This window comes from Colletes latitarsis, chromosome 11 (genome assembly GCF_051014445.1).
Source record: "Colletes latitarsis isolate SP2378_abdomen chromosome 11, iyColLati1, whole genome shotgun sequence".
Classification (NCBI taxonomy): Eukaryota; Metazoa; Arthropoda; class Insecta; order Hymenoptera; family Colletidae; genus Colletes; species Colletes latitarsis.
In genome coordinates this window covers 28,486,339-28,513,900 of record NC_135144.1, presented here as the reverse complement: position 1 = coordinate 28,513,900, position 27,562 = coordinate 28,486,339, and the positions used below count along the sequence as shown (strand labels likewise).

Genomic DNA, 27,562 nt, shown 5'->3' with positions numbered 1-27,562 from the left:
TCGCGAACCGGGCGGCACCTTCGTGGTTATACGGTTCCACAAGTTTACAAAATATTACCGCCGTGGCGGGGAGCAACAGTCGTTCCCGCCATTCGAAGTTTACCGTGTGCCCCGTTTGGATCGGTCGCTCCATCGGGGGTCTTTTTGTATTCGATCGGTGCACGAGCCGGCTAGCCGTGTGCATTATAGATGCACGGAACTGCTGTGTTCGCTGGGACACCCGTACAACGCGTTCCAGCCGAAATTTAATTTAATTTATGCGTTCCATCGCGCGCCAAACAAACAAACGCGTGTGATCGTTGAGAATGACCTTGCATGAGAGAGCCCGGTGTCGGTTACCACTTACCCTTCGCGTTATGGAAGAGAGAAAGATCAGTTCTCGGTAATCGCGTTCGCTGAACGACACGGATCATGTAACCAGTGGTGTACCAATTCGTTTTCCTTACTGGGCCAAATTAAATACAAGGTAAGTGTCCCGATTAGAGATCTCTTTAACACTTTGACTGCCACGTTACCAATGCAGGGTGTTTGATCACCACTGGGAAAAATTTTAATGGAGGATTCTAGAGGCCAAAATAAGACGAACATCAAGAACACCAATTTGTTGATGAAGGCTTCGTTAAAAAGTTATTATCAATTAAATTCAAAAATTTCAAATCGTTCTGGAAAAATTATTTTCGGTTGCGGGGGTCAATTACAATCATTTTTGATGAATAGACATACCCCCGAAATCTTGCGCATTTTCGAGAAATAAATTCAGTACGAGCTGAACTTTAAACGTTAATAACTTTTTAACGAAGCCTCCATCAACAAATTGGTATTCTTGATTTTCGTCTTATTTTGGCCTCTAGAATCACCCATTAAAATTCTGTATATGGGTGACAGAACTTTTAACGGTGGAACTAAAACAATTAATTCTCAAGTTAAAATGTAAAGAAAATAAATTTTAATAAGCTTCGTAAATTTTAATGTGGTTACAAAAGTAACTACGACAAAGTAGTCGTAGTTTACAGTTGCCTGAAAACAAAGTTTTGGTCTTGTAAACAATTTTAGGATTTTAGACTGGCAGTCAACGTGTTAACCGAAGTAAACAACGCAATACACGATGTTATTCGTTCTTAGGAACGAGACCACTTAGACGTGAATCTGAGGCACCCTGTATATTAATATTTATTATTTATCTTAGTCATCGTCGATTTTTTAAGAGGAACTGACACAAATGTCTGTAGAAAATAATAATGGTTAAAATGAGTCCAACCACGACATTAATCAGACTTTTTCTAATCGACTTTACGTGCAATATTACGTGATATGGTACAATGGTCACTCATAATTAAGAACTCTGACGATTTTCGTAACGTACTTAGCCATAGAACGGCGACAAAAAGTGTAATGAAAAAGTTGTGTGCGTACATCGTGTTAAAATTAGAACAGTGAAAGAAAAACGTGCATTCGATTGTTGCTTACCGTGTCGCAATAACTGGAAATCGCTAATTCCAAAAATACACTATCGTTTTCACAAACGTAAGACGAGAAAGGCATAAAGTAAAAATATTTTTTATCGAACAATCTTACGGCATCTGTTCGTACCGCGCGAGTCTCGTTTCCTTTCGTTTTACCGATTCTCTTTCCTTTTCTGCCGGGTGTCAGGTTCCGTCTAGCCTGCGACGCCGCGAAGGAACCGGGGGGATGGAATCCTGGAAAGTTAATCGCGCATAGCGCCATCTCCACGAAAGACGGAATGGGTCGAGGTGGACCGATGCTATTGTTTTTTCAGACCGCGTTAGTATGGAGGAAAGAGTCACAGCGTTATGTGGAACGGAGCTTCGAAGGCGATCACGTTTTTGTAGCGACCCATGTCCAAGCGTAACGGGCTTCTGAATAAATCAGAACCGCGGGAGAAATTCTTCGGCGGTGCTCAAGGTTACGGAGATCGATCGCGCTTATGACCGAACTTCGCCGCGATCGAATCGACGATGCAGTATGCATTCGCCGTGCCTGTTCCGCTGATTCTTTCCAGCGGTGATCTAACAATCACCGTCGCGAAATTCCGCGGGACGTGAACAACGGACGATTACGCGAATGGGAAACGAGACGTTGTCTTTAATTGCAGCTTTATCGAAGAGGTCGACATGTGCCCGCGGTCCAAGGTACTGTTGTTGGTCCTGGCGATAAGCTCCATCAGTTTGCAGCAGCCGACCTTCTTCGCGAATAAGTTCAAAGGACTGCACGGCGTCACGCTCAGGACCAATTTGCTCGACAGGGGCGAAATAACGGCGGTTTATTATCACGATCAGACGGTCGCGGTCGTCGAGATCGGGACCAACAACGAACTGCACGACTGCAACCTGATCGAAGTGTAGTGAGTGGTTTTTAATCGGGCATTCAGCGACGCGGCAAATACGGAGAAAGTAAAACGCGACGTTGTTCCAGCGAACCTGACGAGGCAAACGAAATTTTAAGAAACCTGTCGTCGACGACAATTCCGCAATCGGTCTCTTTCAAAGAACTAACGAAGCTCATGCTACAGTGCGAGCTGTTGGACAAAATACAACATAACGCTTTGGTCACTTCGACGATGGGTACTCTGAGTAGAGGTAACCACGTAGTGAGTAATTCCCTGTCCCTTCTTTCGGGTATTCTGCCAGGTGAATGTTTATAATTATCAGGAATTCTTTCGCGTGCATTTTTATTTCGTAAACTCTCAATACGATTCGTGTTGTTGTAGGGACGAAGTGGTGCGGCACGGGCGACATCGCTGAGAACTATCACGACTTAGGCCACGAAGTCGAAATCGACAGGTTAGAATGACTCGATGAGATTTATTTATTCGATTATCACGAAATTGTGCTTTCTTTCGCGATTTATACAGGTTGTCCCTGGGAAAAATTATAATGAGAGATTCTAGAGGCTTCGTTAAAAAGTTACTAACCTTTAAAGTTCCGCCAGTACTGAATTTTTTTCTCGAAAAAGCACAGGATTTCGGGGGTATGTCTATTCACCAAAAATGATTGTGACTGACCCCTGCAATCAAAAATAATTTTTTTGGAACGATTTGAAACTTTTTAATTTTGTCAAAAAATTTCACACCTTCTCGAATTTTTTTCTCGAAAATGCGCAGGATTTCGGGGGTATGTCTATTCACCAAAAATGATTGTAATTGACCCCTGCAATCAAAAATAATTTTTTTGGAACGATTTGAAACTTTTTAATTTTGTCAAAAAATTTCACACCTTCTCGAATTTTTTTCTCGAAAATGCGCAGGATTTCAGGGGTATGTCTATTCACCAAAAATGATTGTGACTGACCCCTGCAATCAAAAATAATTTTTTTGGAACGATTTGAAACTTTTTAATTTTGTCAAAAAATTTCAACCTTCTCGAATTTTTTTCTCGAAAATGCGCAGGATTTCAGGGGTATGTCTATTCACCAAAAATGATTGTGACTGACCCCTGCAATCAAAAATAATTTTTTTGGAACGATTTGAAACTTTTTAATTTTGTCAAAAAATTTCACACCTTCTCGAATTTTTTTCTCGAAAATGCGCAGGATTTCAGGGGTATGTCTATTCACCAAAAATGATTGTGACTGACCCCTGCAATCAAAAATAACTTTTTTGGAACGATTTGAAACTTTTTAATTTTGTCAAAAAATTTCACACCTTCTCGAATTTTTTTCTCGAAAATGCGCAGGATTTCGGGGGTATGTCTATTCACCAAAAATGATTGTAATTGACCCCTGCAATCAAAAATAATTTTTTTGGAACGATTTGAAACTTTTTAATTTTGTCAAAAAATTTCACACCTTCTCGAATTTTTTTCTCGAAAATGCGCAGGATTTCAGGGGTATGTCTATTCACCAAAAATGATTGTAATTGACCCCTGCAATCAAAAATAATTTTTTTGGAACGATTTGAAACTTTTTAATTTTGTCAAAAAATTTCACACCTTCTCGAATTTTTTTCTCGAAAATGCGCAGGATTTCGGGGGTATGTCTATTCACCAAAAATGATTGTAAATGATCCCTGCAATAAAAAATAATTTTTTCAGGATGATTTGAAATTTTTTATTTTAATTTTTTAATACTTTTAAATTTTTTCGTCGAAAAAAAAAATTTCAAATCGTTTTGGAAAATTTATTTTCGATTGCGAGGGTCAATTACAATCATTTTTGGCGAATAGACATACCCCCGAAATCCTGCGCAATTTCGAGAAATAAATTCAGTACTTTTCAACGAAGCCTCAGTCAAAAAATTGATATTCTTGATTTTCGTCTTATTTTGGCCTCTAGAATCTTCCATTAAAATTTTTTCCTAGGTGTGGGCGAACACCCTGTATATTCTTCTCGTTTTCAGATGCTGTCGTACTCACGATCTGTGCCCTGTGAAAGTTCGCGCCCAACGAACGCGATACAATCTTACCAACTACTCTTTGTACACTAAGTATGCGCACCTTTGTCGAATTGTTTCCAATGGTATCGTGAAAAAGAGGAAAATTTTGTTAACTTTTACAGATCGCACTGTGTCTGCGACGAGGCGCTGTACAAATGTTTGAAAGCTGCCAATCATCCAACAGCAAATATCATGGGTCACATATATTTCAATTTAGTCAAAGTATCCTGCATAGAAGACGTGACGGGGAACGAACGCACTTCCATAGGGCCAGAACGACGATTTATTCCCGTTAAAATGAATTTCTGAAGTGAATTTGTTTTCACCGTGAGTGACTAAATTTGAACGCAGTTTAAAACAATTTTATTACTTTTGTATTAAAGGTATCGCGCAATTTTCGTAGAGTATACAACTGGGAAGGGAATTTTAATATTCATAATTATTATTAACGTCATGTGTAGGGTGTTTGTTCGAGAACTTTACGTCTAAATATCTCAAAGATTCAGTTTCTAATGAACACCCTATATGTAAATATTGTAGACAATACGTAGTAAGTCCTCGACTTGTAAGTCGAATTGTACAAATACGGCATATCGTCGAGTAATTATTGTCTATAAAAATTGTTAATTGTTGGCCTTTTACAAAGGCTGACTAAACATTCGACCTAATACGACTAGCTAACTTCTTCCAGGACACTTATTTTCCTTTCTCTGCACAATGTATTTGGTATACAATCTCAGCTAAACTTTATTTAATATGTAAATACACGCGTAAAAAATATGTACAAAGACGTTGGTGAGAGTAGAACCGCGTGAGTCGAAGACTCGCAGTATTAAAAAGCATGGCATACTTGATCAATCGATTAAGTCCGTACTTATCGACATAGTTTGCTGCGTTGTAGATAAGACTGCTTGCTTTAGGGACGATAATCGCGGTACGATGTCTTGTATAATCATTTTAACATCGGTACAATTGTGATTGTAAAGATTGCCTGTAAGAAGTATTCATTTTTTTCATTTAATCGACATAGTTAATCTACTAATTTAACAACGAAGTACTTATAATTACCTATTAACCACAACGTCTCATTCCTAACATGTATATACTGACACGAAAGTAATTTATTCAACGATATTTCTAAATCTGATCGCGTGTACTTCGGATTTTCCAGAAACAATTTTGCCAAATCACCAGACGGTTCGCAAATAATATTAGCCAATATTCTTATACATGCTGTAATCTAAAATAAAAAGAAAACTTTTAATACCGGATACTCGATACAAATGCAAAGGCAGGGGTCGAATGAGACTGTTTAAATTTTTAATTGGTTCTGATAAAGCAATAATTTATTTCACTATCACCTTTGACCCGCATTCGATCCTTCAAAATGTTACTGAATATAAGTTCCTTCAAAACTTCCAAGAAAAGAAATAAATTTTAAAGTAAAATGTCTACCGTTTCATTCGACCTTCGTATAAGTGAATTTAAAATTCGCGTACCTCCGTCACATTGGCGACGTTATTTATACTATTCTGATATAGATAATCCACTATCGAAGGCACTGTACGATGTAAATAGATGTTACAGACCATCTGCGACGATAATAAAGCTAACAACCAAACGAAGTACCGATTTTCAAACGAAAGATTTCTTCCTGTAATTGCTTTAGCGAGTTCGATTATTTTATTTTCCCTGCAAATATACGTACTATTAGCGATAGCTGAAACCTTAATAGATAACGATACGAAACAGTGGTTCTTGATCTTTATTTTCTACGGACTGTGGATCACAGATTAAAAACCATTGATACGAAAGAGTAATTCTCACGGAATTCGTTGGAAACCAACGTGCATATACTGCATTGCTGTATACGCTACAGAAGGGAAAATAGTATCGTCGCAATTGTTCATCAAAGAGACGATATATTTGAAGCAATCTTGTGCATGGAGAATTTCGAAAGCCTTGTCGCTTCCGGCAACCAAATTTCCCAATGTCCACACGCAGACATCCTAACAATACGAATAATATTAATCTATCAACCGAGGACTACGAATTAGCTCGTTGGAAAATGCTTTTCGGATTAATTATACTATCAGTTTGGGTATTGTATTTTATATTGTTTCCTCTACGACCCACCAATAAAGGATAATTTAAGCTGTCTAATTCCGTGATAAGATACGGCGCGATACTTTTTGCTAAGGATGTGCATGCTTTAACATTTCCAAGTGCTATATTGCAACAGCAACTGATAGCAGATAACTGCAAAGCTGGATCGTTGCTGGAAAAATCACGTACTAAGGCATGTAAAATGTTGTCCACTTTTAGAAAAGAATTGACATGGTCCTCGCTCTGCAAAATAATGAAAAGTAAAATTAAAATTAATAGTATATAGAATGGCCCACAGAAGTTTCCATACTTTGTAAACTTTCACGAATAAGATAGATGTTTCTATCTTATTAATTACTGTATAGGATTTATGTTGCGTACAAGTTCAGTATAATAATCTTTTCTTTCCTTTCTTGACATTCTTTACATTATTCTGATATGAGACTATGTTATTAATTTTGCTCTGTTTTTGTATACGGACAAGCAAGTTACTGTGCAAATATTTATGTCCAGCACTTTGTGGGCCACTATGTGCTATATATATACCGATTCAACGAGAAATATCGGAACGCAATTACCTGTATAAGAGCATTTTGCAATTGTTTGTATTCCTCTATCGACAACGGTTTCTTCTTAAGTACTTTTGCCTTTTCGACAACAAACTTCGTCGTCAAAAACGAGACTGGCACTATGTTGCCCAAAGCTACGCGATTTTTATTTAACACCTTCGTACGGTACTCCTTCCTTTCCACGTTAGCTAATTCTCTCAAATTCTCTCTCATAATCTCCACGACGTCATTTCTTTTTGAATCATCTACTTCCATCTCTTTATCCTACTGTTCAGAGGAAATAACTGTATATACCGAATGATTAACAGAAACAACAATGATACTACGAGACATAATTGATCCCAATAGCGAATCCCTAATCATTAGAAATGACATCGGTGCATCGACGTTCTTCTAAGAATTTCCTCATTCGAATCTGAAGCTTCTATTGTTGATTGCTACGAAAGTTACTAAGGTTATGTTACTGTCGCGTATAATTGACACCTTCAGATTTATCAGTTAAGCGGGTCATTTGAAAGCTTAACGTTGCGTCTACCAAAACTAAAACTAATAACATCAGAGCATTACCATTTCGAAACCACCCAACTCTATATAAAACATATTTCGCTAATAATTTTTTGATATATTCCTAGTAAACGGCCTGTTCACCGATCGGGGTGAGTTATACGTCATTCGATTCGTCTAATTCAGTATATTATTGATATGCATTTCATTATCTGCGGAAAATCGTTATTTTTTTATAAACTTGTCGTAAAGTTACAGTAAAAAAGTAAGGTTAAGTATATTTTGATAGGTTTACAGGTGGAAACAAGTGACTATCGTTACTGTGTTCAAAATGCCAGGTAGTCAAATGCTAATTTGTTAAACATTTATTGAATGAAATTTCTGCTATTTCGGCTAATATTTCATTGAATAAATCACCATTTTACTATTAGGTACATTTACTAAATACATAATGGCTCAGGTATCCAATGAAGTTGCACTTCTTGAAAATATAAAATATTGATAGTATTATATGTTATAAAAAAGATTAAAAAATGTGTGTCATGCCTCCAAGTGGTTTCAATTTAATTCGTGTAAGCATCAGTAATGGGATCTTCAAAAGAAAAAGAAGGGTATAAACACCTCGCCGTAAACCATAGTTTACATTTTAAAGACCCAAAAACAGTTAGTATTTGCAATTTCACACGTTTTTTAATATTTTTTGTAACATATAATACCATAAATATTTTCTATTTTCAGCAAAAAAGATAATTTCATCGGGTATCTAAGCCATTATGTATTTTACAAATCTTACAAGCAGGAGAAGGATGATTTATTTAATCAAATATTAAAAGAAATTTCTGAAATTTCTTTTGACTATGTAAAAAATGAAAATATACCAGATCTAGACAATAATGAAATTTAATAATAAAAAAAAGTTAAATCAACGCACTACATACAATTGTAATTTATTATATTGTCTACCCTTAATCAGTGTCAGAGGGGGATGGCAACATTTTTTACTGTTGCTGCATGTACTGTCTAACTATAAGTACTGTCTGAGTATGTCTGGGTTATATAGGTGGGTGGGGGGAGTAATTGTTGATGCACATACTGTGTACCTGATCGACTCATGAAAAGTCTATGCGTAAAAAAATGATTTTTATGCATACACATTCTACAAATTCCCATTTGACAATGTAGCATTATCAAATTAGATCAATCATTTATAATTTGTAACATGAACATAGCAACGATAGTCACTTGTTTCTACCTGTGAACCTGTCAAAAAATGTACTTAACCTTACTTCTTACTGTAACTTTACGACAAGTTTATAAAAAAATAACGAATTTCCGCAGATAATGAAATGCATATCAATAATGTACTGAATTAGACGAATCGAATGACGTATAACTTACCCTGATCGGTGAACGGGCCGTTTGCTAGGTATGTTCCAATTTTTTACTTGACAAAAATCATTTACTGTTGATTCAAGAAATCAAACTGCATTTTCTTTTGTGAAGCCTACGATTATTCTATAAAAAGTTAACAGAATTACATGATGTTAGAAGACGTTTTGTTGACAATGTTAAAATATTTGATAATTATTAACGACGTTAATCGATCTAGTTCGCGAGTAGGCACTCGGCGAGTGCATTCGTTTCATCGTCCTCGTCTTCGTTTCTGCTGATCGACAGAATGTTGTAGATGGCGCTCGGGAAGGCAGACGTTGGACCGAGTATGTGCAAACGGACGTCGCATTTCTCCAACGCGTATTTCCACTTCAAGTCTTCACGTTGCGGTATTATCATCGTCTGAAAATATTCACGAATCGTATCCATTTCTATATTATGGTGGTCACTTTTCTTTTTGTATATTTTTCGTTTTCAGGTATCTTGGGCACAGAATATAATGTTTTGTAGCAACCTGAAACTCGGTGGCGCTGCAACCGAGGACGCGTTCAGCTGCGTCTCCGAACAATTTGCAGCCGATAAGATACCCGGTGTCGTCTTTCAAATTCACCTTCAGGTTCAGACTCAATACATTCATAGGTGGGCGAGTTCCGTTGCCCGATGGGCACTCGAGATTCATACACGAATCTTGATCATCGAGAACGATCCTCTTGCATAACGCGCTACGAGCAACGAGAAATGTACATCAAACAAATTTTATTACCAAGAAACTCTAGAGAAAAATCGATGCGAACCATTTTCTGGATAGTATCGTTGGGCTTAGGCTGTTCACATTTATGTCTATTACGTAGGCCTTTAATATCACGGCAAATTGAATTCTTTCCCCCTCCTTTGGCGTTTTGTTCAACTTGTTTGAAATATCTTGCACAGTCATTACGGTCGTTATAGTGTCCGCTATAAAAAGAAGCAAGACGACAAAGGACTGTACAGTAACGCTTCGATAAAACATAGACCTCGATCCGTAATTCGATCCTTACGATTAGGCGACGCGAAGGTATTTCCGGACATCATGTCCGGATTGTAGAATTGCACTGAATTCCTTACGGTCTTTGCTTCAGGCACGTCCGGATTTTCGGTGATTAAAGTTTTTCTAACTGAAAATTCAACAAGGCATAGAAGAATTTTCTTTAATTTTTAAAACATTGGATCGTTAAGAAATCTCTTTCGACTCAAGACCTATGGATAAAACGGTTTTCTTTTTAAAATTGTCATAAGTGATTCGAGCGTCCACGAGGAAAAGCACGGTCCGTTTAGGTTCCCAAAACGCGGCCCTTTCGATCCAGTCGTTCTCCCAGAGCACGAAAGACGCCGTTTCATCGGTCGATCCGTCCGTAACCTCAAAGTTCCGGAACTTTATGCTTCTTCCGTCCCGTGTCATCACGTTACGGATATCACTGACCTGTCGAGCATCATAAAGCGATTCTGATCGTGTTTTACATTTTACGTTTCGTATTTTTCGATCTGTTCAAACGTACAAACGTAACGACGACCAATACGTCGACGTATTGGTCGCGTAGCGCCTCGAGGTTCTCGAAAATGCTTTTCAGGCTTTGTAGCTCGGTCAGGTGTTTGATCGGTAGCGCCAGCAACGATTCGTACATCGCGCGCGTTGGTGCATCGTGAGATTGCACCAATGCATTGCCCTCGTTCACCGTCAGGCTGCACAGGCTGGACACGGTTGGCACGAAAAGTTCGTTTCTGTCGTTTTGACGACGCTCCACCACTTTCGGATTTATCACCTCTACTGCAAACGAAAATTTCATCGAACGCCTTTAACATACGGCGACATACGAGTGGAAAGGATTTAAATTCGTGTAAACGTTGTTGCGTTACCCCCACCATTACTTCGGTGGTCACGTGATCACGTTATTACGTAATCGAGAGCGAGAGTCAAGTACTATACAGAGTGTTCGGCCACCCCTGGGAAAAATTTTAATCAGGGATTCTAGACGCCAAAATAAGTCGAAAATCAAGAATACCAATTTGTCGATGGAGGCTTCGTTTAAAAGTTATTAACAATTAAATTCAACAATTTCAAATCGTTCTGAAAAAAATATTGTTGGCTGTGGGGGTCAATTACAATAATTTTTGGTGAATAGACATACCCCCGAAATCCTACCCACTTTCTAGAAAAAAATTCGAGGTGTGAAATTTTTCGACGGAAAAAAAAAATTTCAAATCGTTCTGGAAAAAATATTGTTAGCTGTGGGGGTCAATTACAATCATTTTTTGTCATTACGCATACCCCCGAAATTCTACGCACTTTCGAGAAAAAAATTCGAGAAGGTGTGAAATTTTTCGACGGAAAAAAAAAATTTCAAATCGTTCTGAAAAAAATATTGTTAGCTGTGAGGGTCAATTACAATCATTTTTTGTCATTACGCATACCCCCGAAATCCTACGCACTTTCGAGAAAAAAATTCGAGAAGGTGTGAAATTTTTCGACGGAAAAAAAAAGTTTCAAATCGTTCTGAAAAAAATATTGTTAGCTGTGGGGGTCACTTACAATCATTTTTGGTCAATAGACATACCCCCGAAATCCTACCCACTTTCTAGAAAAAAATTCGGGAAGGTGTGAAATTTTTCGACGGAAAAAAAAAATTTCAAATCGTTCTGAAAAAAATATTGTTAGCTGTGAGTGTCAATTACAATCATTTTTTGTCATTACGCATACCCCCGAAATCCTACGCACTTTCGAGAAAAAAATTCGAGAAGGTGTGAAATTTTTCGACGGAAAAAAAAAATTTCAAATCGTTCTGAAAAAAATATTGTTAGCTGTGGGGGTCAATTACAATCATTTTTGGTGAATAGACATACCCCCGAAATCCTACCCACTTTCTAGAAAAAAATTCGAGGTGTGAAATTTTTCGACGGAAAAAAAAAATTTCAAATCGTTCTGAAAAAAATATTGTGAGCTGTGGGGGTCAATTACAATGATTTTTGGTGAATAGACATACCCCCGAATTCTTGCGCATTTTCGAGAAAAAAATTCAGTACGGGCGACCTTAAGTTGGTACACACCTACGCTGCCAATATGAAAGTCTACGGATAATTTTTTCACGTATGCCACGCTGCCCCACACGGTTACGTTTATACTATGTTCCTTGGAGTCGCGTAACGTGAACGTCCACACACCTCGTTCGCCGTTATGATCTGAAAGCATTCGGTTTTGTTTATTTATAAATAGCGAGAAAATATGCAGCGACGCTAAGTATCATGTACGATACAATTATCAAACACGTAGATCGTATACGTCTATAAAAATTGTATACAAGTTGCAGTAAAATGTTGGCAATTGATGGATATTAAATTCGTACATCTCGTTCGCGTGGCATCGATCGTTTTCATGTTAAAGCTGTGCACGACTATGCCGATCACAAGTGCATTTTGCGCGCCTGCTTGCAACGAGGCCAACGCTTGCCTATGCACGCCCGACATCATTGATCTTCAATTCCTCTGATCCTTTCAAATCGAAAAACACTGACTCAAGACTATTCTAAGTTACAGAATGCTCTCGTTGTCCTGGATACAAATATATTTATGAGGAAATTAACGTTCACTAACAATGATAGTAAGGATACTTTTGTTCCCAATGTCTGATAAGAATTAAATTAACAAATAGGCTATGGTAGCGATGCAAACTTCCAAGAATTCCCACCTTAGCGCTGCCTGCAGCAGAGTGAGGAATCTCTCAGCTGATCGTAATTCCACTCTATAGAATACTACTCTTTGATAGCCCCGTACAAGATTTGAAGAATTCAAGAATTTCTACTTCAGCGCTGTTCTCGTATGGTATTGGTACTAAACAGTATTATCACAGACGAGGTATACGAGTAGATCTTTCACCCAATGTATTTTTTCGGTCCATTTTTATGGGGTCTCGAAACCCCTTTACCATTTTCGTGTCACTTGCAAACTTACCAACAGATTTAGAAATGAATTTCAATCCCTGCGTAGTCAACTCACATGTATTTATCAACACTAATTCAGTGAATAGTTTCTCAACTGACCGCCATCCATGAGAAGAGGCCGTTAAAATCACCTCCGAATTTTCAGGTCGGTATGGCAGTTAGATCGGGCCACGAAAGTCCATAAAGTGCAAGGTCTACTCGTATATACCTCGTCTGTGGTGTGTATGCACTCTGTGATCATATTCTTTTCTGGATTGGTAACGGTACATATGAGTGGAAAATGGTAAGGGGGTAATATTCGACCCCACACGAGATATACGAGGTATACGTATACCTGTGATAGTGTCCTCTGTTTATAATTATTATGTAATTAAATAGAAAATAAATAGTTTCTTAAAACTGTTAACTTGATATTGAGTATTAGTATGGTTGTAGTCATTTACGTTACAGTTATTCATATAATTACCACCCATTCCTTTAGACGAATTAAAGACAAAAGTGAACTTTAGGTTATCTCGAATAAATGTATCATTTTGTTATGGTTCTTTGTTTTACGTATGACAGTTGCAGAGTGAATTAAATTATGCAATAACAGGGAAAAAATCGCAATGGGAAGACGTCGTGTACGCACTATATTAGGAAGTATGGCAGGAGGCCAGCGAGACGACGGCCACGAACTAGAGGGAAGAATCCCATCGATTCGGGTCGTCTAGGATCGACAAGGCGTTTCTTGACGATTAATATCTTAAGTAATTCGCGATCTTGTCTCGATACGGTCGAGTATAACGGTTTGAAGTGTCGCGTTCGCGTTGGCAAATGCCACGGTTGGTTTCATGGATTTCGTATCGAAACGCATTCTCTGCTATTAACGATGCATTACCACCCACGTCGACGGGCCGTAGATCAGACCAGAATCATGAACATCATGCTGCGTACCAGAGAACTCTGGTTATGTAAACTCTGCTATTATTCGACTTACGACGCAACGATGCTTATTTACAGGAAATATTCGAAATTCAAATATATTTTACATTTACTTTTTCCCTCTTAGGATGTACGAGATATTTTCTTTCCGTTTGCCCGAATAAGCATGTCGATACTCCAGCTGTCGATGAAGAACTCTAGTTTCGAAAAATTGCTATATCTCAAACGCATTAACGTGAACACGAACTTGATTCAAACGATTAGTGACGAATTTTGGACTCGAAGGCTAGACACCATTATTTACAATTTCTTATACAGGGTGTTCGGCCACCCTTGGGAAAAATTTTAATGGGGGATTTTAGAGGCCAAAATAAGACTAAATTCAAAAATTTCAAATCGTTCTGGAAAAATTATTTTCGGTTGCAGGGTTCAATTACAATCGTTTCTGGTCATTATACATATCTCCGAAATCCTACCCACTTTCTAGAAAAAAATTCGAGAAGGTGTGAAATTTTTCGACAAAAAAAAAAAATTTTCAAATCGTTTTGGAAAAATTATTTTCGGTCGCAGGGGTCAATTACAATCATTTTTGGTGAATAGACATACCCCCGAAATCTTGCGCATTTTCGAGAAAAAAATTCAATACTGGCGGAACTTTAAACGTTAATAACTTTTTAACGAAACCTCCATCAACAAATTGGTATTCTTGATTTTCGCCTTATTTTTGCCTCTAGAATCCCTTATTAACATTTTTTCCAGGGGTGGCCGAACACCCTGTATGGTATCCCATTACATTCAGATTCGAACAATGACGTAGTAATTTCCGATTGGATCCATTTGGAATTTCGCAGAGTTTCTATATTTCCACCTAGTAGAAGTGGACTGAGGTTATTCATGTAACGATTAAGAATGAAAGAGGCGATGTTATTGAATAAATTTTCGGAAACCCACGTTACTTATGATCTAACCTAACGTATCTAAATAGACTCGAATAATGCCACAGTTATTTCCGGACGATTCTATTTTAAATTTCTTATTCTCGGACAAGTTTATTTGAAATTTGTTATGGTATAACCTCACTTATCTAAAATAGATTCGAATAATGTCGCAACTCGATATTTTGCAAATTAGGGTTACGACCTCTAGATGGGGAACCGTGAAAGCATCTGAGTTTTACCCACAAATACTCATTTGTAAAGTAAAATAATAAACTGCTCTTTCGTCATTAGAAAAACAGTTTCAAATTTGTCCTTTATTTTGTCCAAAAATAAATATGGCGTTCGTATTTAAGACCATACATGGTGTCTTTAATCTTACCTGTTGCTTGGCAACTATCCAGTAGCGGATGCAAGGGCGGGAACTTGAGCCCTCCTTCCCGTCCTATTGATAAACATTACACGATTATGAAAACCTCGGTATTTCTAAATTCGAACACTATGACCCCTCCACTTATCGACACTATTCAATGAACGAGATTCTCATGCAATAATCGAAATGCTACTATTCTATTGGTCATCAATATTTATCTGTTAGAATATGCCTCTTTTTATATCATTTGTATCCTACATATTTTGATTACATAAGGGTTCATTCGAACAAAATAAATCGTCCCCAAAAAGGTTAAGATTTCATAAATTGTAGGAGGGTGGCTAGTTATGCAGAGTCAAATGTAAGAAAAATTTGATAAATTTATCCTTCGTGAGATATAGTACCGTTTCCAATTAAACGGATCACCTTGTACAACAAATCTGATTTTTACTGGACGAAAATTTCGTGAGGCTATACTGTTGGGGGGAGGGGGGGCATCCGCATGCCTCTCTAACGAGTCGTCTTCCGACGGGAACACTTGCCAAGGGAGTGGTGATTTTCAGAACTTGGCACCGGCGCGTAATTGCTTTTGCACACCCGAAACGCCGTTGTCACTCTCCTCCGCGGGGATCGTCGCGAGGAGTGGAGGGGACGAAAACGTTTTGGTGAACATCCACAGCCCACGGCAACGACAACGACGACGACGACGACGATGATGAGCTGGCACCGAAAATATTTCTAACGAGACAAATTTACGCGGAACGTATCTGTTGGCCGGTTTTCACACGCGTCTCCGTCGTCTAGGAATGAAGATCGTCTGAATGAAAGCGGGACGAACACAAACGCTTCGCGATCCTTGTGACACCCAAAATGAAAATCGTGTACCAAACCGACGCCGGTGATTGATTGCCTGACATTATTTATAGACACCGGTGTAGTCGAGACGCGCGAGCATATCCTTTGAGGTTAGGAACTTTACGAGAGACGCGTTTCTGTACGAATATTTTCGTGTATGCACAAAGTAGACGACATCATCGTTAAAAAGATTTCCGTCGTTCTCGACGATGCAACCGTCTGCGAGCTTAGACACCGTTCGGTAATCAAAATTTGGTAAGGGCACGTGTTGTGGCTGGCAGATTCTTTATTTGACAGTTCTATTCTATTCCACTTTACGAAATAAAATAGTAGAATGCCAGTCGACAACTATGCTTTAGTAGTCGAAAATCCTTAGTCGTCAGAGTTCAAATATTTTTGCGAGCCACTTCTGGTACATATGTACGTGTTTAAATATATCGTAGAAACGGTATACAGGGTGTCCGGCCACCCATTGGAAAGATGTTAATGACGGATTCTAGAGGCCAAAATAAGACGAAAATCAAGAATACCAATTTGTCGATGGAGGCTTCGTTAAAAAGTTATTAACAATTAAATTCAACAATTCTAAATCGTTCTGGAAAAATTATTTTCGGTTTCAGGGGTCAATTACAATCATTTTTGGTCATTACACATACCCTCGAATTCCTATGCACTTTCGAGAAAAAAATTCCTTACCGAAAATCTAATTGGGTGCCTAAATTTTTCGACGAAAACAAAAAATTTCAAATCGTTCTGAAAAAAATATTGTTAGTTGTGGGGGTCAATTACAATCATTTTTTGTCATTACACATACCCCCGAAATCCTATCCACTTTCTAGAAAAAAATTCGAGAAGGTGTGAAATTTTTCGACGGAAAAAAAGAATTTCAAATCGTTCTGGAAAAATTATTTTCTGTTACGGGGGTCAATTAGAATCATTTTTGGTGAATAGACATAACCTCGAAATCTTGCGCATTTTCGAGAAAAAAATTCAATACGGATAAAACTTTAAACGTTAATAACTTTGTAACGAAGCCTCCATCAACAAATTGGTCTTCTTGTTTTTCGTCTTATTTTGGCCTCTAGAATCCCTCATTAAAATTTTTCCCACGGGTGGCCGAACACCCTGTATTGTTGAATTATGTTGTAATGGCATTTATGTAGCCTTAACCCCTTAACGTTCATGCCCGAGTTTAACTGCTTTGAAAAACGATATTTGTTTAATCTGACGGTTTAAGGGATGATAATATTTGTTTTCCTCCAAATTATACCTTAGATACAACATTGTAATGAACAAAAACCGCATTTTTAGAAACAAATCCAATAAAAAAAGCTGATCATTCTTTGTTAACCCGAAAAATATGAACGTTACGGGGTTAAGACCCATCCGTTGTTTAACATATGTGTATATTTCATTAATTGAACATTATAAAGCGTTGTAAGTGGTACCAGTCTGTCATTCACGTGATACCATCATTCACCACCAGGGTGAGAATATGGCTACACGACATTGCAACGTCGCAGTTTTGAAGTGTTATGGAGTCGAACGAGCTGCCCATAGAATGATCGCGTGGCTTGGCGTTGTTGATCGGTTGTCAGCGAAGCTTTGATCTAAAGCTCGGTATCGGTAAACGGCCTCCGGCCTATTTTATCCTGTCTGGAAAACGCGTAGTTCGTTGATGAATCGTTCTCAAACAGTCCGAGGACTCGTTATATTTTTACCGGTCCCGCAAGCCAGGTAGAACGTGTTGTAATCGTTTGCAAGGTGTGGGCGGATGATCTAAGTACGGCGACGTGTCCGAATATTGCGCACAGATCCGCGTTGTTATCACGCAAGAATTTATAACCATTTGCGCGAACGATGGATGGATTAATGTGCGACATTATGCGTGTAAATCGCTGTTCGAACTGACTCTCGGACACGGATTTCGAAGATCGAACACGGAAAAGAAAATTCTATGTTTTTCCAGCATAACAGGTTATATAGTTCTTACCAGTACATACGTATGTTACTTGAATGGGAAGAAATTATGATTAAAATTATATTTATCGATTTATCTGTAGCGTAGAAATGTTAACTAATACATTTCAATTACCGTGCATAATGATCGTGCACGTAAAGTATGACACGTTTTACAATGAGTGTATTATTTTGAAGGCTACTAGATGCAACGTTTCTTTCAACATGCATTAGAGCCAAACTGTTTGTAACGTTTTTAGACAGATGTCACTAATTGTCACGAATATCTCGTAAACAGAGATCAAATACGTAACATTTATTGCTTTCAGGAATCTTTTGTAGTGAAAAGTGATTTTAATGTCCACGTGCATTAGTACGTACGGCAGGTTTGAATAGATTAATCGCGTCCACTGCCAAGATAAATACCAGACCTTTCGTTCGAGCAAATAAAGATGTACACCATTTTTGTAATCGTTAACTCCGTTGACTGACACAGCGGTCACCGGTGTTCGGTACTTCAACCGTGCAACGTGTTGCAATATTGTTTATAATGGAAGAACCTTGATACTAACGGTTACAGAAATATGATTGGAGAGTAATAGATATCAGATCGTTTTCATATGGAAAGTACCATTTTAATTTTGGCCATGCAATGTCGCTTCCTAGAATGAAAATGACCCAAACGGTATCGAGAAACGTTCGATAACGTGTGATTCGACGATGAATCGAAGTTTGCGAGCGGTCAAAGGAGTTTCGGACACGATTTCGCGTGATTTACCGACGGCCTTCCGACTTTGCAGAGGGACCCACTTATAACATATTTCATTTTTCGTCGGGCCACTCTATTTTTGCGCCCGCCGATTTTCTAGCTGGTTTACCAGACGCGGAGGATGTCTTTATACCGGGACGGAAAAGCCGCGACACTTCAGGTGTCCAACGTCCGTCGTGAGAGAAAACCGTCGCCATGGTAAGAGTCGCGGATGCGTCCGATTCTAATCGATCCCTTAACCCAAAGTTCGCGAGACCGTCGTTACGAGCCCAACGTTTCGCGATGTAGCTAGAAGTTTATTCATGGTGATTTTAATCGATAGAAGTGATCGACCTACTAACGTGTTCCCGCGGAAAGTCGTGATTAAAATGGCACGCGTTGTATGGGGTGAGTCGTGCTACGAATAATAGTTTACATTAGACAGACAAGGATTGCAGTGTCTCATAGTATTTTCTGATGTTTGCAAATTTTGATTTCCCAAAGGAAATAGAGAATTTTAAATCTCGACTGTACAGGGTATTCGGCCACCCGTGGGAAAAATTTTAATGGGGGGTTCCAGAGGCCAAAATAAGACGAAAATCAAGAATACTAATTTGTTAATTAAGGCTTCGTTACAAAGTTATTAACGTTTAAAGTTCCGACCGTACTGAATTTTTTTCTCGAAAATGCGCAAGATTTCGGGGGTATGTCTATTCACCAAAAATGATTGTAATTGACCCCCACAGCTAACAATATTTTTTTCAGAACGATTTGAAATATTTTAATTTCGTTGAAAAATTTCACACCTTCTCGAATTTTTTTCTAGAAAGTGGGTATGATTTCGGGGATATGTCTAATGACCAAAAATGATTGTGATTGACCCCCGCAACGGAAAATAATTTTTCCAAAACGATTTGAAATTTTTTAATTTCGTCTAAACATTTCAGTACCTTCTCGAATTTTTTTCTAGAAAGTGGATAGTATTTCGGGGGTATGCCTATTCACCAAAAATGATTGTAATTGACCCCCGTAACCGAAAATAATTTTTCCAGAACTATTTGGAATTGTTGAATTTAATTGTTAATAACTTTTTAACGAAGCCTCCATCGACAAATTGGTATTCTTGATTTTCGTCTTATTTTGGCCTCTAGAATCCCCCATTAAAATTTTTCCCAGGGGTGACCGAGCACCCTGTATATTGGTAGTATTATCAACACTTGATCTGTCAACATTTGGAATCTGACAAAATTTATTATTCTTCCGGTAGAAAGCAATAGTGATTTCATGACATTGGAAAATTTATAATAGTTTAATAGTTATCGTCATTCGTAATTTCCTAGACAAATTCGTAGACCACCACAAATCTATTCGGGGCCCCTCGCTTTTCTTTGTAGTTTTCGATTTGTTGTAAACCGTTTGTTATTCTTAGAAATTATCTTATGATTTATTATTGAAAGAAGAATCTTTTTTCCTTTTTATCGTCAATATTAATTAGGGTTACCAAAACGGAACTCATGCAATCGATAATGGTTATCGGTAATCCACAAAAAATTCCCACCATTGATCTTGGTTATTGACAACTAAAATAAAATTTCCGTCATCATGCTGATTAACACGTTCACTGCCAGATTAAAACCGTATAATATTCTACACAAGTAAAATTTTGATTTTAGACCATTGTAAGCTACATAACCTAAGATTTGTTTCGGTACTTATTTTCGTAACCTTGTTAAAATTCACAAACTCTATTGAAATTTATTTCCCCCGATGTCTTAACTCGAAAATTAATTTTTCTAGTATCATAATAGTAAATACTGTCACCCATATATGGATGACATGGCAATCAAAGTGTTAATCGTAACCAAAATAAAGTTCGCGTCATCGATAAAGATTACCCGGTAACCAAAACATCTAACTTCAATTTATTTGTAATCGGGACAGTTAAGAGTTCGTTCTATTTTAATCTTTCTAATTTTGGAAAATTTCCTTAAGAAATTTATTACGATATGACGTTTCAATTATCTCTTACGATCCGTAACAAATCCACCACGAGTGATAAGTAAAATTGTACCCGTTACCTTGAACGCCTCTCTTTAATTTGGAATTTTTCCACGTACATAAATATCCGTGTAGATAGAAACATATTTTAATAAAAGAAATTTTTTATCAATATGACAGTAATATACAGTTCGGCCACCCGTGGGAAAAATTTTAATGAGGGATTCCGGAGGCCAAAATAAGACGAAAATCAAGAATACCAATTTGTCGATGGAGGCTTCGTTAAAAAGTTATTAACGTTTAAAGTTCCGCCTGTTCTGAATTTTTTTCTCGAAAATGCGCAAGATTTTGGGGGTATGTCTAATGACCAAAAATGCTTGTAATTGACCTCTGCAATCGAAAATATTTTTTCTAGAACGATTTGAAATTTTTCAATTTCACCGAAAAATTTCAACACGTACTCGAATTTTTTTCTCGAAACTGAGTAGGATTTCGAAGGTATGTCTGTTCACTAAAAATGCTTGTAATTGACCCCTGCAATTAAAAATATTTTTTCCAGAACGATTTGAAATTTTTCAATTTAATTGTTAATAACTTTTTAACGAAGCTTCCATCGACAAATTGGTATTCTTTATTTTCTTTTTATTTTAGCCTGTAGAATCTCTGATTAAAATTTTTCCCAGGTAATAAATAATTTAGTCGTTAACTATTTGTATTTATTTTATTGTTGGAAAAATTCGCAGGAGGAAGACGAGCAAAAAATGGCCGTGATGCGGAAGGCTTTCCAGATGTTCGACACGACGAAGAGCGGCTTCATCGACACGTTGAAGATCTCGACGATCTTGAACACGATGGGTCAATTGTTCGACGACGCCGAGCTGAATGCTATTATCGAGGAGAACGATCCCGAACGATCGGGAAAAGTGAACTTCGACGCGTTCTGCAGGATCGCTGGCCGATTCCTGGAGGAGGAGGACGCCGAGGCGATGCAGGAGGAACTCAAGGAAGCCTTCCGTCTGTACGATCGCGAAGGAAACGGTTACATCACGACCGCCACTTTGAAGGAGATCCTCGCTGCCCTCGACGACAAACTGACCAGCGCCGATCTCGACGGTATAATAGCTGAAATCGATACCGACGGCTCTGGCACGGTCGACTTTGACGGTGCGTATGAACGATCGCTCGAACTTTTTGCTCGGTAAGTTTTCGACGAGCATTTAGTTCAGTATTTCTCAATCTCTGTTGGACCATGCCCCTACTTCGACTCTCTAAAGATCTGGATGTCCTCTCGTCGTGAATACGATAGACAATCAAGTTCCAAACAAGTATAATATAAATAAAAATTGTCCAACTGTGAGGCGTAAGGCCCGCGTTGAGAAATACTGATTTAGCCGTTGGGTACACGAAACTCGAGAATTCGAATCGAGCGATCTGCTAATGCGATGCTAAATTAAAAATTATTTTTCTTTACCATTTTTTCGATTTTTCAAGTACTTTTTAAGGTGTTTCTATGGCGTAGAAACGTAGCGTAACAGCGTAATAGTGTTTTATATACCGTTTTTTGCACTTTTCTTTTAGAGTTTATGGAGATGATGACAGGAGAGTGATGATGGGTTTGATGAGGCTACTGACAGAGGACATGCTAACGTTGTTTTAATATTTGAAGCAGCATCGGCCAGCTGGCTCGAAGTTTGTTTAATAAAATTATTGTTTAAACCGTCTGGCTTTCAATTGTCGAAACCTACCTTAGTTCTGTGACTGTTATTCAGCACACGTTTGTCTAAGATGAATTACTATTCACTGAACTGTGAATTTTATGCATGTATGGCGTATATAAGGATGAAAAACATACGCAAAACGCGTGCAAAATATATGCACTCATTTTGTATATGTTTTACATATTGAAATACATAAATAAATGCACACATTTTTGATTATTTGATGTTTAATAAAGACGAGCACCTATTTAATATAAGAATAACTATAATTAGTAAAATATAAGGTTCGCAAGTTATAAACATTCCTATACATTCTAGGATTTACATCATACTGCAAAGCAACATAGGAATGTCAACTGTAAATTGCATTGATAATTCAGAAAAGAATCACAGACATGTGTCCGATGGAGTAGAATATTTCTGATTTTTTTTTCATAAGTATCTATTCGGTAAAATGAAAGATATTAAATTTCAAATGTACCTGTTCTCCTTTTAGGGTTAGCGAGTTGAAACTTGGCAGGAAGGGTTTCTTCTAGGGACCTATCGACTACTATGTACCAAGATCAATTTGGTTTTAGGTCACTTTTACCATGCTTATTCAACCATCCGCTTTAACAAGGTACTGTTAATTTCAATCGATTTATATTACCCACCCAAACTTATAATACCCAAAGCGTCTATAGAAGGTATACGAACAGAGTAGACATATATTATAATAAACATTTGCTTTTTAAAGCAATTTATTCATTATAAATGATACATTGATAAATCTTTGTTTTTTTTTTTTTTGTGCATTAACTTTACATTTTCTGCGCGCTAAGTCCATTGTACGAGCGTGATCGCTGTCGCTGTAGGAACATTTACTGGGTGATGTCGTTGGTGGGTTGTCCCTCGTGGTAGACGAGAACATCCTTGACGAAAATGTTCGGTACGGTAAGGGCGGCGGGAGACAGGGGTCTGTCGAGTGGGAAACCAAGGGGTTTGCCGTCAAGGGAGATGGCACCTCCGATGATGTCGCTGGTGGGCATGTTCTGGTAGTATTCGTTGACAGCTTGGTCTTGGACCGTCTGTTGTTGTGCGTGGATACCCTGGAAACCACCGCCGTGCAGTTGTCCGCTGGCGATCTGGTTAACCACGTTCCAACCGGTCTGGATTCCTTGCCAACCGGCTACGTTGTCAACGACTCCTTGCATACCGTATGGGATATGCAAGTTCTGTTGATCTTGGACGCCTTGGATGTTCTGTGCTCCAGCCTGGGCGCCGTAGATTCCTGAGATTACACCTTGGAGACCTTGTACTCCCTGTTGTGCTCCCTGTTGACCGGCCAGTCCTTGTACTCCTTGTTGTACACCTTGAACACCTTGGAGACCTTGTCCTACGCCTGCTACGCCCTGTTGTACTCCTCCCAATACTCCTCGTACGCCTTGCACACCTTGTACACCCTGTACACCCTGTACACCCTGTACACCTTGTACACCTTGGGCGCCTTGCAAGCCTTGCATGCCCTGTTGCACGTTCTGGAGTCCTTGCCATCCCTGCTGGATGCCTTGTTGTCCTTGTCCAGCCTGTTGCTGTTGCCATTTCAGTTGTCCTTGTTGCAGTCTTTGTGCGTTCACCTGGTTCAATCCTTGTCCCTGCAGTCCCTGTTGTCCGGCGACCGGCTGGATTGGCGATATTTGACCCTGTTGCGACTGTTGACCCTGGATCTGTCCGTGCAATTGCCATTGCTGCTGGAGCTGTGCACCTTGGATGGTGTAGGTCATGTCCTGTCCTTGACCAACCGGGTTCTGGATCCTTGTGTGCGGGTACTGGCCGTGGTATTTAGTGTAAACGTTAGCGTAGTGGTTCCTCACGGCTGTAATAAAGAAATAATGTGTAAGTATCGGTAGTATCAAAGAATTGAACGCCTTCGTTTCATCTTGAACGTATTACATTGGATTCTCTGTTGAGCCCAGCTCCAGTTTTCGGGGAGAACTTCCACGTTCTGTTGGATTCCAGCCACTTGAGGAAGCTGGTTCTGTTGTTGTTTGAGCTGTTGGTATTGTTCGGGGCTGACGATCTGGAACTGCTGGTTCTGGTAGGTCAAGCTTTGGTCGGGGATCACTGGGCCGGATTGTACGTTGAGTGGGCCTGGTCCGGTGATTACGACGAGTAACTGAAGAGGGAAACCTTGGGCCTGACCCTTGGGCAGGGACAACCTAGCGGGGAAGCTGAGGATCTGGTGCGGCTGCAAGAACACAGTTTCGTTGTACGATGTATCTTCTAACCCAGACCTAACCTAGACGATTCACTAACCTGAGTGATGTAGAATGGTTCCTGGGACCTGATGGCACTGTTGACGCCTTGCTGGATGGTTTGAGCGGACGGCCAGTCGAAGCTACGGCCTGGAGCCTGCTGGGAGTTACGGATAATAACGCTCTGGCCCTGTTGGACTGTAAACAGAGTAAAAGGAACGGTTAGACGCCGATCGTTTGCAAATAGCCGATGGTAGAAGGATGAATTGGGAATCTTACGGTTGTGGATGAACTGGTCGAGTTCGACGAAGAGGTGTCTGTTCTTGGTGATGCTGATGGGTTTGCCCTGGTAGTCGTGTTTAGGTCCAAGGAATACACGGACGACGGCATTGGGGACGGGCTGTTCGCTCTGGACGGTGATCTGGTATTGATAGGGCCTGTGGTCCAATCTCTTCAGATGAGCCAACACCTGTTGCTGAGCCTGTTGCTGTTGCTGCTGTTGCTGCGACTGTTGTTGTTGCTGGGATTGGCCAACTTGCGGGCTGACGGCGTCAAGGTCGATGGCGAAGTCGTTGAAGAGGGTGACCAGCTGGCTGATGTCAACGTTCTGGATGGTGACACCGGACAGGATGAGATCGTTGGTCTGGTAGGCGGGCAGAGATTCCTGGTATTTGCGGTAAAGGTTCATGATCCTCTGGGTCAGCTGGTAGAAGGCTGGGTCGTGGACAGCGGTTTGGCCAAGTTCAAGGGCAGATGGTGTGTAGTCCCAGATGTTCTGAGTCTCAGGGGCATTGCCAAGAAGTTTGCGTGCTACTCCTTGAAGGCTTCCATAGTATCTGTTCAGCGAATGGGTAAGTAAATATTAAAACTAGATTTACGGAACGAAGTATAACGTTAAATAGCTTGGTAAATAATATTTTTTTTTTAGCTGACCTAGGGTTAACGCTCTTGCCGCAACCTTCGATCAAGTCACCAAGAATGTTCACGCCTTGGGGCTGGTAGAGGGACAGGAAGATGCCTTGCGGGGTGATGACGTGGCCGGAGTCGATGGCTTCCACCAATCTTTGTTCCAGAGTTTTGACAGTCTCGATGAGATCGTTCTTCTGTGGCTGGAGTTGGAGGTTCTCAGGGCGGCTCGGGAACTCGAGTCCGTTCAAGTTGCGAAGGTGTGGTTGGTACGGTGTCTGCACGTTGGTGAAGTCGATTTCGTCGATGGAGCTGAGACCGTTCGCGAGACGGTTGAGTTCGTAACGAGCCAAGAGCTGTTGATGGAGATGCAAGTAGATGGCTCCGTGACCAATGGTGCTCTGTTGTCCCTGTCCTTGTCCCGTGCCTACTTGTTGCAAGTACTTTCCTACGATCTGTTGCTGGTACTGTTGGGCGGTCAAGGGCTGTGGTTGCTGCTGTTGTTGCTGCTCACTCTGGTTACGGGAAATAAATGTCGACCGTATTAATTTTTTTTTAAATTGTGATTCATAGGTAAAATAGTCTTTCGACCGTTCGTTGATGTTTTAGGATGTTCGAATCGCTTACGCCTGCCAAGATGTATCCAGCGAGGTTCAGGTAACCGTAGAAGGAAGCGAGACCAACGTCCTGAGTGAAGTAAGAGAGCTGTTGTTCTTCCGGAGACAGGAGTGCGGTGTAGTTGACAGGGATAAGAATGTTTTGTTGGATGCCACTATTCTGGCTTCCTTGGATGCTAGCGTCCTGAGCTTCCTGAATAATTCTGGAGTCCAAGTGGTACTGGGGCAGGATTTCGTAAGCTGGTGGAAGAATGACGCCCTGGGTGTCTTCGCGCATCAATACGGCACCGATGAAGGCCTAATAATTGCATAAAACGTTGAATGTACAGAAGTTCACAAGGATCGGTCGAACGCTTGCAAGAGTACACTACTTTTTTACCACAGTAGTTACGTTACTTTTGGAATTTAGATCTAACTTGAAACCTTTTAGGTAAAAACTGTGAAACGCTTGAAGTAGATCTACTGGTGTCCCGTACCTTGACGAATTGTCCCTCGTTGACGTGGACACGAGCCCATGCTGCGGTCTTCAGGAAAGTCTGGTAGTCCTTGGCGCCTGTCAGAATCCTGTGCAGAAGAGAGACTTCTTTGCGCAGCTGACTGATGGAGTTACTGTAAACTGTGCCCTTCGGTTGGACCAAACCAGCCCTCACGGCGCCAGCATAGTATTTCACAACAATCGGGTTGTTGAATTGCTGAGCGTTATTTTCGATGTCCCAGTTTTGGCCGAGGTTCTGCAGTTGCGGGTTCGGGATGTCGTGTGTGATCTTTTGCAGGAGTTGTATAACGTCTTGTTGTTTGTTTAGGAGATCTTGGTCAGCTGCAAGAAACGGACCGTAGCCTTTTAACGTCCAAACGATGGAATTTGTACCGTCGAATGTCTCCGATCGTTACAATTGATTATCAGAAAATGTACAGATTTGTTCATCAAGACCCAAAGTTGAAATGCTAACTGCTACATTAGTATACTTTTATGTTATACCGTCATTCCCTTGCAATGGGAGAGGACGGAGAAGCAAACAGGTATTCTTGGTAGCAATATATAAAATGGCACGAAAGGAAAAGTAGAGAACTTAATAAAATAATACATTCTTTCTTAAGGTTTCTTTCAAAATTTCAATTTCTTTTTTTAAATTTTACTGCGTCGAGCGTAATTATTAAGAGAATTTATTTCAAATGTAAAACATTATGTGTCAAAGTAAAATTTTAATAAGTTCCAAAAGTGGAGTCGAACGCTTAGAAGAGCACTATAGGTACAAGTTGCGAGAGTGGACTTACCAGCATGTTTGCTGCTGCTGCTACTGGCTGCAAAAGCCACGAGAGCTAACAGGACAACTAGGCACCTCATTGTGATCCAATGATACAAT

General features: G+C 39.5%; 5 protein-coding genes across 6 annotated transcripts; 2 read left to right on the top strand and 3 right to left on the bottom strand.

The window, feature by feature from the left end:
- Positions 1-49: 49 nt before the first annotated feature.
- On the top strand, positions 50-5,662 carry LOC143347710 (uncharacterized). 2 transcript variants are annotated; one of them, XM_076777147.1, is made up of 6 exons: positions 50-470; positions 2,095-2,362; positions 2,434-2,648; positions 2,729-2,801; positions 4,354-4,440; positions 4,512-5,662. In XM_076777147.1, the coding sequence occupies exons 2-6, from the start codon at positions 2,133-2,135 to the stop codon at positions 4,696-4,698; spliced, it is 792 nt and encodes a 263-aa protein (XP_076633262.1). In that variant the 5' UTR covers positions 50-470; positions 2,095-2,132; the 3' UTR covers positions 4,699-5,662. The 2 variants fall into 2 exon arrangements, with proteins under 2 accessions (XP_076633262.1, XP_076633261.1); XM_076777146.1 differs by having other exon boundaries at positions 51-466; positions 2,114-2,362.
- On the bottom strand, positions 5,244-8,983 carry LOC143347709 (transmembrane and coiled-coil domain-containing protein 6). The gene is made up of 7 exons (XM_076777145.1): positions 8,967-8,983; positions 7,074-7,328; positions 6,526-6,738; positions 6,217-6,398; positions 5,889-6,081; positions 5,458-5,629; positions 5,244-5,380 (listed from the first exon to the last, which is right to left on the bottom strand). The coding sequence occupies exons 2-7, from the start codon at positions 7,317-7,319 to the stop codon at positions 5,244-5,246; spliced, it is 1,143 nt and encodes a 380-aa protein (XP_076633260.1). The 5' UTR covers positions 7,320-7,328; positions 8,967-8,983.
- On the bottom strand, positions 7,317-12,590 carry Hdm (meiosis specific with OB domains hold'em). Its single transcript, XM_076777144.1, has 9 exons — positions 12,338-12,590; positions 12,042-12,173; positions 10,496-10,764; positions 10,197-10,419; positions 9,998-10,114; positions 9,755-9,914; positions 9,475-9,682; positions 9,107-9,362; positions 7,317-7,651 (listed from the first exon to the last, which is right to left on the bottom strand). The coding sequence occupies exons 1-8, from the start codon at positions 12,459-12,461 to the stop codon at positions 9,174-9,176; spliced, it is 1,422 nt and encodes a 473-aa protein (XP_076633259.1). The 5' UTR covers positions 12,462-12,590; the 3' UTR covers positions 7,317-7,651; positions 9,107-9,173.
- Positions 12,591-18,796: 6,206 nt separating this feature from the next.
- Positions 18,797-22,660, top strand: Tpnc25d (Troponin C at 25D). Its single transcript, XM_076776908.1, has 3 exons — positions 18,797-18,944; positions 21,467-21,887; positions 22,302-22,660. Exons 1-3 carry the CDS (start codon positions 18,942-18,944, stop codon positions 22,328-22,330), a joined length of 453 nt encoding a protein of 150 aa, XP_076633023.1. The 5' UTR covers positions 18,797-18,941; the 3' UTR covers positions 22,331-22,660.
- A 512-nt stretch (positions 22,661-23,172) lies between these two features.
- Positions 23,173-27,548, bottom strand: Hex110 (hexamerin 110). The gene is made up of 8 exons (XM_076776907.1): positions 27,474-27,548; positions 26,675-27,015; positions 26,209-26,496; positions 25,609-26,096; positions 24,955-25,511; positions 24,737-24,873; positions 24,374-24,668; positions 23,173-24,296 (listed from the first exon to the last, which is right to left on the bottom strand). The coding sequence occupies exons 1-8, from the start codon at positions 27,541-27,543 to the stop codon at positions 23,302-23,304; spliced, it is 3,171 nt and encodes a 1,056-aa protein (XP_076633022.1). The 5' UTR covers positions 27,544-27,548; the 3' UTR covers positions 23,173-23,301.
- Positions 27,549-27,562: the final 14 nt, after the last annotated feature.

Excerpts from the sequence above, each read along its gene's own strand:
- LOC143347709 (XM_076777145.1), bottom strand. The coding sequence starts at position 7,319 with ATGGAAGTAGATGATTCAAAAAGAAATGACGTCGTGGAGATTATGAGA. Across the intron at positions 6,739-7,073 it reads TGCAAAATGCTCTTATACAG|AGCGAGGACCATGTCAATTC; the intron begins GTAATTGCGTTC and ends ATTATTTTGCAG. Across the intron at positions 5,630-5,888 it reads ACGTCGCCAATGTGACGGAG|ATTACAGCATGTATAAGAAT; the intron begins GTACGCGAATTT and ends TTTTTATTTTAG.
- Tpnc25d (XM_076776908.1), top strand. Across the intron at positions 21,888-22,301 it reads TGGCACGGTCGACTTTGACG|AGTTTATGGAGATGATGACA; the intron begins GTGCGTATGAAC and ends CTTTTCTTTTAG.
- LOC143347710 (XM_076777147.1), top strand. The coding sequence starts at position 2,133 with ATGTGCCCGCGGTCCAAGGTACTGTTGTTGGTCCTGGCGATAAGCTCC. Across the intron at positions 2,649-2,728 it reads TCTTTCGGGTATTCTGCCAG|GGACGAAGTGGTGCGGCACG; the intron begins GTGAATGTTTAT and ends GTGTTGTTGTAG. Across the intron at positions 2,802-4,353 it reads CACGAAGTCGAAATCGACAG|ATGCTGTCGTACTCACGATC; the intron begins GTTAGAATGACT and ends TCTCGTTTTCAG.
- Hdm (XM_076777144.1), bottom strand. The coding sequence starts at position 12,461 with ATGATGTCGGGCGTGCATAGGCAAGCGTTGGCCTCGTTGCAAGCAGGC. Across the intron at positions 10,765-12,041 it reads CTTTCATATTGGCAGCGTAG|TAGAGGTGATAAATCCGAAA; the intron begins GTGTGTACCAAC and ends TTTCGTTTGCAG. Across the intron at positions 10,420-10,495 it reads TATTGGTCGTCGTTACGTTT|GTCAGTGATATCCGTAACGT; the intron begins GTACGTTTGAAC and ends GATGCTCGACAG.
- Hex110 (XM_076776907.1), bottom strand. The coding sequence starts at position 27,543 with ATGAGGTGCCTAGTTGTCCTGTTAGCTCTCGTGGCTTTTGCAGCCAGT. Across the intron at positions 26,097-26,208 it reads CTGGATACATCTTGGCAGGC|AGTGAGCAGCAACAACAGCA; the intron begins GTAAGCGATTCG and ends TCCCGTAACCAG. Across the intron at positions 24,297-24,373 it reads GGCTCAACAGAGAATCCAAT|CCGTGAGGAACCACTACGCT; the intron begins GTAATACGTTCA and ends TCTTTATTACAG.